Raw genomic sequence first — 12766 nt, forward strand, 5'->3', positions numbered from 1 at the left:
AATAATTTAATTTAATATAAAATCTAATTAATAATTTAGTAAATAATAATTGCATCAATAATAACAATGCGCGAGGAATTAATGTGAAGCATTTGATTTAATAACTACATTATTGATCAAATCAAGTGCTTGGTTTATCGGCTTTTGAGGAGATGTTACTGCGCTCGACCCAAAGATGGCGCCACCATCGACTCGCACTTCGGCAACACTCGGGCACGGTCGGTCCTCACGATTCGTAATACGCCGTCAGTCGGCACTTGACAGCGAGCGTGAATGGTTGTTTGTCGCAAGTACACGCGAAAGGTGCCCTGGAGAGCGTCGTGTGCGTCGATAATCGAAAAATGGCGTAATAAAATCTAACGCGCATCTCTCGTCGCGTGTTTCACGAACGGTGATCTCGTAAGATTCCGCGGCGTCGTTCTCTCGCGTAGACAATCGACCGAAGTGCGCCATGATCGTGTTGGGCCGACGAACCCGGCAACGTCGTTGAGTGAAATTTATACAGTGTGCATTTCGAGTGTGCTTTAGTGAATCGCGCGCGTCGAGATAAGAAATCCCCGCCGGTTGATGTCGTCATCGTTATCGTCATCGTCGTCCTTGTCATCGTCGTTGTTATCGTACGTCTGCCAGTGACGACGCTGACGCGAACGACCTGAACGTCGCGACGCGACACATCGTGACGTTACGTGACGCGTGACACGCGGATCACGCAAGTACGTGCGTTTTAACCGCGACGTGTATGAACCCCGAAAAAGCAGGCAAGGAATGGCCCGTGCGTCCGCGACCAGGATTCGGTGATCCTGCCCATTCGTGACAACTTAACGACTCGCTCAAATCCGGGCGAGACCAAGATGGCGCCACCGGCGTTTTGACACTTGCCGAAGGACGATCCGTCAGCTGGACTTCGCCAGCAGGCGATCCGTCTATTATGAGCAGAGAATTCTACGTACCCTGCACACCTTATACTTATCAAGTAAGTTGTCGAGATTTAATTATTTTCATTCGCGTTCCAATGGTATCCTTGTTTTGATATCGTATTACTACGAAATAGCCGGTCAGGGACGTGTTTCGTAAAGGAAAACAAAATAAAAAATCTATACAAACACATGGATCTTGCAATGTTTAATTATGGCAGTAATACATTCGAAATAGTTCAATATCCCGTAAATATCAGTCTCTTAAAATGTTTATTTTTATTATTTATAAAGAGATACTCTAATGATTTTTTATATAATAAAATAATACAAAATTTTATTGAAATTAAAAATAAGAAATTGAAATTAATAATTTCCAAGCATTTTATTTTGTAATATAAAATTTCTTTTTCTATCAGCATTTACAATTATCATTAAAAAATATAATGTATTAATTATTACATAAAACATTATTTTTTGGTGAAATAGCATAAATTTTACCGAACATTATTGAATTTCTGCACTATAGTAATATGTAATTGTAAATTATGCACATTCGGAGAATATTTATCTCTCCTTTCGATAAATTTTAAATATTATTATACATATTCATTTAACGTATAACAAGAATTTTATATCACTGTATATTTGACAAAAGTCACTCGACCAAATGCAATGGTCGATACCGAAATTGCACGACGTTCAAATTGATAGGTAGAATTGTGTCATTGGATAAGTATCTAGAATTGTACCGTTGATTTGCCCTGTCTTTATTATGTCGATATGATTCAGATATGAGTAATATAGCTACTAATAGAGAAGCTTCGAAATCACAGAATTCAGATATCCCGGAACAACGAGTTCTCGCGGATGATATAAATCTTAGTCAATTCGATCATAGAAAATCCGATAAGCGATCTCTATTTTCCGCGATAAATCAGAAGGTGAGAATATAGTATAGAGAATATATTATTTAGGACTTCTCGATAATAGCACATGATTGAAAAAGACGCAGATATTTTAAAATAGTGTAGAAATATATTTTAATCGGCTTAATTTACAACATTACGTCATGCACTCTATGAAACTTTTATAGTATAAATATTAATATAATTAATACAAACTTATAGTTTTGTATGTTTATTGGATTATGTAAAATGAGTTATATCGACCAGAAAGCCTAATGAAGGTGTAAGGATTCAATTCAATTTCTGTTCTTATTACAGCGCGTAATTATTGATCTTTTACGGTCATATTAATTGCGGAAATTTCGATTTTATGAAGGCGATAACGAGAGTAAAACTATAATATCTTGAGTGGCTAGGCAATTAATTTATTGTACAACTCGAATAATATAAAACGTTAATTAAGCAGTTACTTAATCGACTCTACTAATATGGAGGAGAAACAAAATGCGTATTTCACGTTTGATAAAAAATGAACGTTGTCTAACGAATGTAATGCACAGATTAGATCGAAGCTGCCCACCTTTCATAATCCTTTGAAGCGTTTCATAAAATCAAAGAATCAAAGGGAAGTTGATTCCGAAGTAAAGAATATAAATCATCGTGTTATTGAGCCTCATGTTTTTCAGGAAAGCGACGAGCTCGCGAATCTTGACAGCGGTAAATATTTATATTCTTGATGAATTAAAATAGCTTTAAAAAAAGAAAAAGATATATCTTTTCTCTCTTTTTCTTTGTTTCTCCATCTCTCTCTTTGTCAGCGTCTACGCTGAACGAACAAAGTACGACGAAGAGCAATACCTCGATTTATCGATCCGAGCATCATTCCGTCGCGGATGCTGCAAGGACGCGTGAATCTTGCCAGGACCTCGCAAGTTATTTCTCCGAAGTCGACCCCGATGAACCCACGACCTCCGCTACGAACACCATCGTGCTCTCCGCGAGTACCTTCGATCGCGATGTCGAACCGAGTAAGACTTCATGGAAATTCAGTCTCGACTTATTCACGAGATAGATGTAGAATCAAACACGTAATGTTTCTACTCGAGTGATGTATTCGGAAACTTAAAATCGCAGTAAATTTTCTTAAATCTAAATTCTGATTAGGTTGGGATTTATCAAATCGAAAATTATAAAAAATATTCTCGTTTAAAAATGCAAAAGTATTTTGTGATTAAAATTATAAATTACAGATTATAGAGTCGGCATTCAGAAATTACGCGTCATAATAAATTCTTAAAATATTTACGTAAAACGGGAGATATTTTATTTACAATCAAAAGATACTAATAATATTTTGATATTGACCAATTCAATGACCATATTATATTAAAGCTACTCTCCTTTCGACTACTTCAAATCGAAATAAAATTTAGAATCAGCATTTAATTTAGAATGAAATAGCTTTTAAACGCGCGGTCTTTTAAAGACGTCAGTCGCAGCGTCAATTTAACATCTCACCTCCGTTCGATTTCCTTTCGTCGCGCACGACGTTACAGGCGAGAATCTACAAAGTACGACAATAACATCCACGACTTCCACATCGTTCGAAAGCTCAGAGATAACTGAAACTGTTTCGAATTCTATGAATACCGAGGAAGTGTCTGAAGCGGATTTCATGGATGCGTTGCAACGCGGTACCATCGTCGCGATGGCTCCTATGGAACTGACGGTCTCCACTCAATTAGGGTACCGCTCATTACACTTTTCATTTTCTCTGACTCAAAAGAAATAGTATTTCTCAAATCAATTTTTTTTCTAATCAGCTGAAAATGAAGAAAGAAAAATTTTTAAATCTTTAGATTTCTAAAATCAATTTTTTTCTAATCAGCTGAAAGTGAGGAAAGAAAAATTTTTAAATCTTTAAATTTCTAAAATCAATTTTTTTTTCTAATCAACTGAAAGTGAAGAAAGAAAAATTTTTTTATCTTGAAATTCAATATAAAATATTTAAGGATCGTAATTTGACGATATATTCTCTATGAAATCTCTACATCTCTTTCTGTGCTTTTTCGCAGTAGATTCTTGCCGGTTCTAATTTGTATTGCTTACATTTTTGTGTGAACTTTTTTTCTATTTTTTACCATGAAGCCTCGATATCGAATATGCAGATATCGAATTTGCAAGAAGCGTGCATAGAGACTTGCGGCTCGAATCCGCAAGCTCGCTCGCGTGCTAACCGCGCTAAAAATCTGTAACGGTATCGCCATTGCGGTCGGTTTACATTCGATCAACAGTATCGGCGACACTCGGTACGATACCCGCCGGAAACGGTCTCGACTGGTTGATCAGCTTGACCCTTATTGGCCCGCGTAAACACACAAACGAATGAACTTTCGAATGAGATGCCTTGCCGCTTAAGAATTGCACGCGATCATACCTTACGCTATTATTTTATGCTTATTAAATGAGGCATTCGATACAAGAAGTCTAACTCGTAAATTTCACCTTGAAATAAGGAATCTCGCATCTCTCTAAAATTAATATTTATAAGTAATTGATTTTCTAGAGACATTCCATCATAATTTCTTTATATCGAGATATCCTTTATAGACACGGTATTTTTTACGCATATCGTCTTGTAAATTCGAACCGCAACGAGTTTTGCGGTAACGCGGGATGCAGAACTGCATTTTCGCAGCTCCTGCTCACTGGATCGTACGGAGATCCTGTTTGATTACAGTCTGTGCCATATGCGAATGGCGGTTACGTCTCTCGGCGTGACTCACTCGTTTCGCGTCTACGCCAGGGCATATCTATCAATCATGTCGTTTGAGAAAGTTGCGTGAGGTAACGCGCGCATTGAAACATTAGTTTTGCCGTAAATATGAAATCAGCCGCCGCCGGCGATATCGGTAATTTTCATTTCGCGCGAGTCCTTTAACTCGCTCTTATCTCGTTGGAGATGCTCGATGCATTGCCATTCATTGATTAAATCGAAATCTTTAAATAAGGTACTTATCTCATCGCTTTTAAACGATTCTTATTTTTAAATACAAATTATTTGTATTTTATTTGTATTTTATATGTATATATAACATTTTAGCAATTTCTTTTTATAAGTTTTTAAAATCGTTAATAATAAGTCAGTTCTTGTGCGTTTTTATTTAATTTTATAATTTAAGAAAATTAGAATTTGATTGCAAACGCGATATAAGTACACTACAAAAATATCATATTCTTTTCCTTTGGCTTTCTCAACTACTGATTTAAAGAGACACATTTCGTATCCCGTAAAGATAAATAATGTGTCGTCGTGACAATATCAATTATAGCAATCCAGTCATATGAAAGTGGGAAGAGGTGCACTTTCTCTGTACGCGATAGATAGGAATTCGAGCAAATTTCTCTTCTCGAGCTTTACTGCGGTTACTTCTTCGTGATCTCGTCTTCTGTCCACTGCGGATTCTCTACGAAAGCTTAAATTGCGCTTTATCGCGGAATAAGTTTGGTGATTTGTCGGGCAGGCAGGTGCATCCTGGTACGGAATATGGATTCGGGACATCGTACCATGGAGCGGTCGATGTCTGCTTATGTAGTATACACAATGTTTCTCAACTCTGCTGACGAAAAGCTTTCATCCACGAACTCTTATCTCAATTTAAAAGTTGATTTTTTTCGCAATTTTTTTTGCAACGAAAATTAAACTGAACGCTATTTTTCCTAACATATATTTTAATTTTCAACATTGAATAATTTGATGCTAATTTAAATAATTATTTTATTAAAATAAATATTAGATAAAGAAAACTTTTTAATCCTTCGAATTAATTTTTGCAGAAAATCTTTCATTTACATATGATTGCATAAATTATTAGTATTTTGATACTTTTGTTGAAAATAAATTATAAAAATTTACATAGATGTGCAAAAAAATTGCACAAGTTTGAGACACTCTGTGTACTACTGCAGACAACTCCATGGCGTGTCTATAAACTTTTAAAATTTCGATTTCGCGAGTAAATGAGGAAATTAGTCATGTTATGGTTTCTACCGATACTATCAATCACAATCCAGCAACAATTCCGTAACAAATTTCGATAATTTTAGTGAACAATTTCTGATGTCTCTATTTCAAAATTATATCCAGGTTGATTCTAATACACGTTTGCGAAAACCTATTCGAAATGTATAAACTATATATCATATAAAATAACTAAGTAAAACAATTTTAATATTAATTCCGTTTAAGTAATAGCTACTAATTCCTGCTACAATGTTTCGGCCTTGTACATCAACTTTCTTTGTCTTACTACATCATGATACAGTTTGTGAAATAGGTATGAGTCACGCAGCACACGAATCGTTTTATATCAGGCGATAATAAAATTAGTAAATTGCGCGCGCAACAATCGATATAAACGCATGAATACGATTTTGCGTATCAATTGACAGTTGAAAATACGAATATGCGGGCTGATTGCATGGATGAACGCACGTGTGTGTCGAGCATAATGTCGGTTCTAGTTACCTGTGCTTTTCGTGGGCGTCTTCTAATATGGCTTTAATCGGTAATTCGAATACGCGTATGTGCGTATATATATACCGTGTACGTGTAAGTTCGTGCGATTTGTAACGTCTTATTGCTTTAGAAAGTAAAAGTCTCCGTCCTACGATGCGCCACGCGCGTGCAACGTGTTGTATCGATGCAAAATTCCACCTGAAATTGCGTCTTCGCGAATTATCCATCGAATCGCCCTCTCTTTCGATTTTATTTAAAATCCTAAAAATTCTTTAATTGCTAAAAATATTAATCAGAGATAAAACTAGTGAAAATTTTCAGATTTTTAAAGTCGTAATGTTGCAATTATAGAATAGAATAATAAATAGGATAAATTAGATTAATTGCTTAAGATATACACGTATAGTTATTTTTGCTTGGTTTTTAATTCCTCTTTTTTACACAAAGCTTATTACATGTAGTAGATTAATCAATTTTCACAGAGACAAGTCTAACGATAATTAATCGAATCTCAGGAACGAGATTAGCAACGTGTCTGAAACAGTGGGATCAAGAACGCAGGATCAAAGAATAGGCCGGGACGATCCACGGGAATTTTACGACAGAACTTTACGGATGGTGATTCGCAAGCCAATTTGTCCGCAGGAAGACGAGCCCAGCATATACTGAAATTATGTTAGGGTAATTATCGTGAATCGTATACGAGAAATCTTTCTTGGCGAATATCATAGGAAATAATAAACTGTCGATGCAAAATTCATAAATAAAGCTCTCGCATGTGAACGCTTTCGTACGTATTTTATCTTTTTCAAACATCGCGATACACCGTGCGCGGTGAAAGGGGGATTATTCGATTATGCAAACGACGAGAAAATAACTTGTCTGAACTCTTCTTTTGGCGAACTTGCGAATCCCTTGAAATCCCTTGCACACGTTTTACACGTTATAGCCGTCGCACGAGCTGTCTCTTCCACTTGCATCGAGGAGGGTTTAAGCAGCATTTCTCACACGAGACACGTGCACATAATGTCCGTGATCGTCTTCGTTGCACTAAGCCAACAGGCTGTGCGCGCGATCGATAAGAAAAGTTTTCTCTCTCTTGCAAATCTTTAATGTTATATACTCCACTGTGTCGGATCGCATTTTCGTGTTACGCTGCGTAACTAATGATTTACGTCAGCTTATTTTCGTTATTAAAAAGAACGTGAAAGTCTTTTCATTACAGTGGTTTATCTGCAAAATTACGCTTGTTATGGAAAAAGTTCCTCGCAAATAGCCTCAGCTTTTAAAACAAATAAGCTTCTAATTATAGACACTTTATTTAACATCGATAAATTTTAATTTCGAAGATTGCTATTTTTAGAAACATCTTTCAAGCATGAAATTCATAATATACAAATTGCCGAGATTAACAATGACACGGTTTACTTCCCCCACAATAATCTCGATAACATATCGAACATCGGTTTCTCACAAAAGCGCATGCCAGAGCGCTGGAACAATGGTGAGCTCGTTGTTATTGGTATTATTAGGCACAATTATGTAGCGCAATCAACGCATGCAGTGACGTGTAACATTTATAATTAATCCTTGGCTAACTGCGTACGCGTGCATGCCGCGATGTAATCAAGAATTGTAACCGGAAGTAATCACAGAATGAAAAAAAAAGAATGAAATACGTGTCTGCTCATCTAGTTGGCATTAATGTGTTTGCCGCAATTGTTCCTTTTACAAAGTCAACAAATGTCAATAATTTATTCGTCGCTTGATTGTATTACATAAGAAAATGTACATAGGTATTAAAGCAATACAATCTTTTTATTGGTTATTCTCAGGAACTTTTTCATATAAAAATATTTTTATTTTTTTTAAATATTCTATTTTATATTTTATTCTCTTGAATAAAATATCTGAAACTATTTTTTTTACGTAGAGCATTTTATCACGCGCGCGTGGCAGTGGCAAAATGGGTAAAAGTGAGCAATTGAAAAAAACACAAACAAGTTAATTCTGCATCAATTGTCTTAATAACGTCGGGCAAAACAACAAGTCCTAGTTTTAATACACGCGAAAACATTAGCCGCTCGCACATGTCCGAATGCCGATGTTAGAAAGCGAGTTACGCGAGCGAGCGCACCTTTGTTCGCGCTCATTATCCATGCGGTGACGGTGATTCGACGGTAATTTCATTTTTTTTGCCTGCCTATCCTTTTACATAAACGCGAGAGAGGTACCAAGACAATGACTAAGATGTCTCAGCGCTTTGACGACGTAGGATAGTCGGCGCTGCAACGACTTACGATATAATTTTGTTATTGCGAAATGCGATTATACAATCCGCAATTTAGTTGTGTATATTTTTATAGCATATAAAGAGTACGTATTAATATTACAATTTAAAAAAATCCTCGCGGTTTGCATCGACAAGATTATTTATTGAGAAAATTGCATGGGATTATGATGACGTTTGATTCTGTAGATTTATTTGAAAGATACCGACATTTTATATCGAATGCTTCGAAATATATATATATATATATATATATATATTGATTTATCTATCCGTTCCCTGAAGCATAAAATCGACCAATTATCCAATTTGCAATTGGCGAATTCATTTCGAATGAACGATCAGAATTATTCCGGTGCAACTTACATCACCAAAGCAATCACACTCAAGGGAGTTTCGTACGATCAATGATACCCGGTTTGTAATCGAATGATTCGGCATAATTATGCATTTGTTGTATGTTCCTTATCCATGTAACTTGCAATGAAATGGCGTTAAATGGTAATACTGCGACTGTTACGGAGTCGCGCCTATTGTTCTCCCAGAAAACGAGTTCCCGACATTGAAAACGATTCACGTGTCAACGATATACGGCGTAAGGTCCATTTTTCGCGTAACGCTAAATGCATGATCATGATAGCATAAGATTTCGACGACGTGATATTTTGACATTGAATTATTACGCCCGCAGGGAATTATTCGATGACAACGAACATGTTGTAACAAAATGACACGTGAAGATGAAGTTTTTGAAATGGATCTTGATTATCGAATATGCGTGTAAAATTACTCACCTTACGAGAATTTCTACTTTCTTTTTTAACATTATATTATTCACGCACTTTTGATTTCCGCAAGACGATTATATCCGCTTTCATATCCCGCGATTAATATTTAGAGAGATATTCTTATTAGTAAGTTGATTTTTAAACGCTGAGACTTTACGATCTTTACTCTAATCGTTAATAAACATCTATAGCTTTATCGTAAAACATATTCAACAGCCGATTGCGTAAATTTCCGTATGTGTAGGGTATAATATGAGTATAACATATGCTATTGCGAAGAAATTTTAAAGTATTTTGACGTGGAATCATAAAATGAGAATTGATGTTTCCTTATGTACTGTTCTCCAGAATTCTTTTTCGCAATCTACTTGCTTTGCTATATTAAAATTATGTATCATAATCACGTTTATCTTTATAAATTTATCTATATAATATTTTGAAACGTTAGGAACCAAACTTTTGAATTTTATACTAATTATAATTAATAGTTATAACTAATTATTAAAAAATTAAAAAATACTTAATCTGACATAAAATACTTAATCTTCCATTAAACACTACACCTTTCACATGTCGCATAATTCATATATTAAAGTACGTTTTGATATACTGCTATTGCTGTCGGAGACAAGTACATACATTTGCCATGTTCATGACGTTCGCACGACGATACGTACAAACGTACAGTAATGTTTATTGATAGAAGCCCAGGAGGTTTCACCGGCGCGCTTTCAGCACTATCTGCTGTATGTAAGAATGGTTTGCATTTCACCGGAGAAACTCTTGCGGGTCGACGAAATCATCTTACGTTCGCTTTCCATCCTCCTCGCCGGCTTTGTCCTTGCTCGCGACACGCACTTCGTTCTCGCGAATGCTCTTTTCACGGATTGTCGCGGCGTCAGAACAACATAATCCTGCATCTTGTACGTACCATGCGGATGAAAGAGCGTTTTCGCCTCTCGCGTGTAACGCTAGCCTTTTCTTGTCTGGCAAAGCCATCTGCTACGCGTTTAGACCTCTCAAACCTCGATAATTAATATTTATAAAATATACATGTAGTATCTTGATTAAAAAAACGCGGCATCTTTGTTAACATTGACAGATTGGGAGAATGATTCGCGCGAATTACTTGCGATATATGGAATAAATATTTTTTCATAATAATAAAGACCTAGTTTTGTCGAAAAAAAGTTCGCCAAGGAGAGAGCGTTAATCGCGGCAAGTTTCTTTTATTACTTGTTTCCCGCTTCGTCTCGCTCGACAGAATAGCGGTTGGAAAATTTATCTTTGGAAAGTGTGTCGATAGCTCTTTTTGAGACGCTCCTCCCGCAGGAACGGAAGTGAGAAAGTGTTTCTAAAATCAGAAAATCGCGTGCGCAACGCAAACGTGATTGCGACGGTCATAAAAGTACTGTTTGATCTGGAGATTTCAGCGGTAGATCCTGCCTTATCGCTTTGTAAAGATTTTATGCGCCCATTAACGGCACGATGCGTGGTTTATTTTTTTTATTTTCGAAAGTGTATCCGTTGTCGAGGATTCCTCGTGTAATGATGCGTTAAGAGAACGCGTACATTTATCAGCAATGAAATTCGTGATACGTACTTGTAGAGATATAGGAGCACAACACAAGTATAATTGATCGTGTGTTAATTTATATCAATTTATATCGGACGTTTTGATGGATAGATTATGTCTTTTATATTTTATGGATGGGTAATTTTCCAAGCTTTTACTTTTGGCCCACTATTTATCGAGTATAAAGTGATTGCGAATATTTTATCGCGTCCGAACATGTAAAATTACATGTTCTGTTTTTACGAAATGGACCTCTATATTTATCACAAGAAAACAGATTGTAATTTATTACTTAATTTTAAGCTGTATTTTTTATATAGACTAGAGACATATAAAGGATTCAACTCTTATGGCAGTTAATTTGAAAGTTGCGCTCACCTCGAACACATTTAATTTCATTAAAGCAAGCTCATCGAGCGCGGAGAATACAACGCGGAATCTCGTTCTTTTTTCCGCTGCGATGAAGAAATTTCCGCTTGCAAAATTGCGAGTCGAGTTCACAATAATTAAGCCCCTTTTTGTCGAGTGTCGCACGGCGAAAAGAAAGTGGAAGAAGGCCTTTCAAGAACGAATAAAGTTACGTTACTTTTGCAAGGTATTCCTAGTCGCATATATATATATATGTAATGCCACGTTAAATTTCATTTAATATATTTTTTGCCTCAACAGTTTTCAGTATACTTTCTCATATAATGGGCGAGTATTACTTTAATAGAGATTATTGCCACACCATATGCAATTGATCTCGTTGATCTTCGATTAAAATCTAATATATTTTGTAATACACAATCACTACTAAGATATCTCTTTTATTGTTGTTTTGTCAAGTGTTACAAAGTGTAGCAGAGCTGTATTTTCTCTCTTTTACATTTTTTTGATATGTCTCACATCAATCTTAATAAATATATATTTTAATTATTTAATTTATAATAATTTATATATTTTATTTATGCATATATATGTATGTATTTTTAACAAATTTGATTCGAAATTATATTTAAAATTTATATAAAATTTACACTTTTATTTTATTTTTTATTTTATTAATAAAATAAAAAATATTTCTTTTTATTATTTATTTTGAAATTACGAAATTACTTTTCAATTTTGATGTGTACGAAATATGATCTTTAATATAAAAAATATTTATTCTCTATTCAACAATGAAAAAAAATCTTTATCAACAAATTTATAATAACAATTGCTTTAAAACGTAAATTTTTGATATTCTATATCCTCTAAATAAATGTTTGTTTATGTTTCTATACATTCAATAACGCGTGGATCTATTTTTCTCTGATCTCCAGCGCGTTTCAGTCGTAAAAGTCCGCACTTTATCACGAGCCCAGTTTTACATTATCTTTATCTATCGTAAATCGAGTTTATTCACCGATACGCAGTCACGAAGAACGGGACGTCGGTGTGCATTAAATTATCCGACATTATCGAAGAATTTTCCATTCTCGTGGTCGTCGATCGTCAAGTATCTCGATCGTAAATGTGTCCAACTCGTGTGTCGAACTCAATGTGGCGCGACGGCCGACAAGTTCCTTCTCGCGACACGAAGTTTCAATCGCGATATGTGTGTCAGCGTGTTAACTATACGTGTGTGCCCGACGTGTCGTGCGACCCGTTTCCTTATTTTGCAGAAGCTGCTTTTAGCAAATCATTCTTGCGAATCCGCACGAACCCCGGAATTGTAAAAGTCTCATTCAAGATTGAACTTTAATTTCTCCTTGCTAGAAAATCAAACAAATTAAAAAAAATCTAT

The 12766-nt window shown here is 35.5% G+C and overlaps 2 protein-coding genes across 5 annotated transcripts in view; both read left to right on the top strand.

Moving 5' to 3' along the window:
- Positions 1 to 219: 219 nt before the first annotated feature.
- Positions 220 to 12766, top strand: part of Jvl (javelin-like) — a 63259-nt gene continuing 50712 nt past the window's right edge. For 2 of the 3 annotated variants that reach the window (XR_014439982.1, XM_083105935.1), the window contains exon 1: positions 221 to 973. Coding sequence is in view for 2 of the 3 variants with exons in the window: in XM_083105935.1 (XP_082962061.1) it covers positions 929 to 973 (45 nt within the window). In the remaining variant the exon portion in view is untranslated. Of the gene's footprint in view, positions 974 to 12766 lie in introns of all 3 variants that reach the window. The other variant, XM_083105936.1, reaches the window with a different exon arrangement.
- Positions 1596 to 7124, top strand: LOC145975453 (uncharacterized). Of its 2 annotated transcripts, none has more exons than XM_083105941.1 (5): positions 1596 to 1858; positions 2509 to 2539; positions 2641 to 2850; positions 3379 to 3568; positions 6857 to 7124. In XM_083105941.1, exons 1-5 carry the CDS (start codon positions 1709 to 1711, stop codon positions 7008 to 7010), a joined length of 735 nt encoding a protein of 244 aa, XP_082962067.1. In that variant the 5' UTR covers positions 1596 to 1708; the 3' UTR covers positions 7011 to 7124. The 2 variants fall into 2 exon arrangements, with proteins under 2 accessions (XP_082962067.1, XP_082962066.1); XM_083105940.1 differs by having other exon boundaries at positions 1598 to 1858; positions 2383 to 2539.

The sequence above is a fragment of the Camponotus vicinus genome, unplaced genomic scaffold, assembly GCF_025532165.1.
Source record: "Camponotus vicinus isolate PSW18456_S1 unplaced genomic scaffold, iyCamVici1.0 SCAF_8, whole genome shotgun sequence".
NCBI lineage: Eukaryota > Metazoa > Arthropoda > Insecta > Hymenoptera > Formicidae > Camponotus > Camponotus vicinus.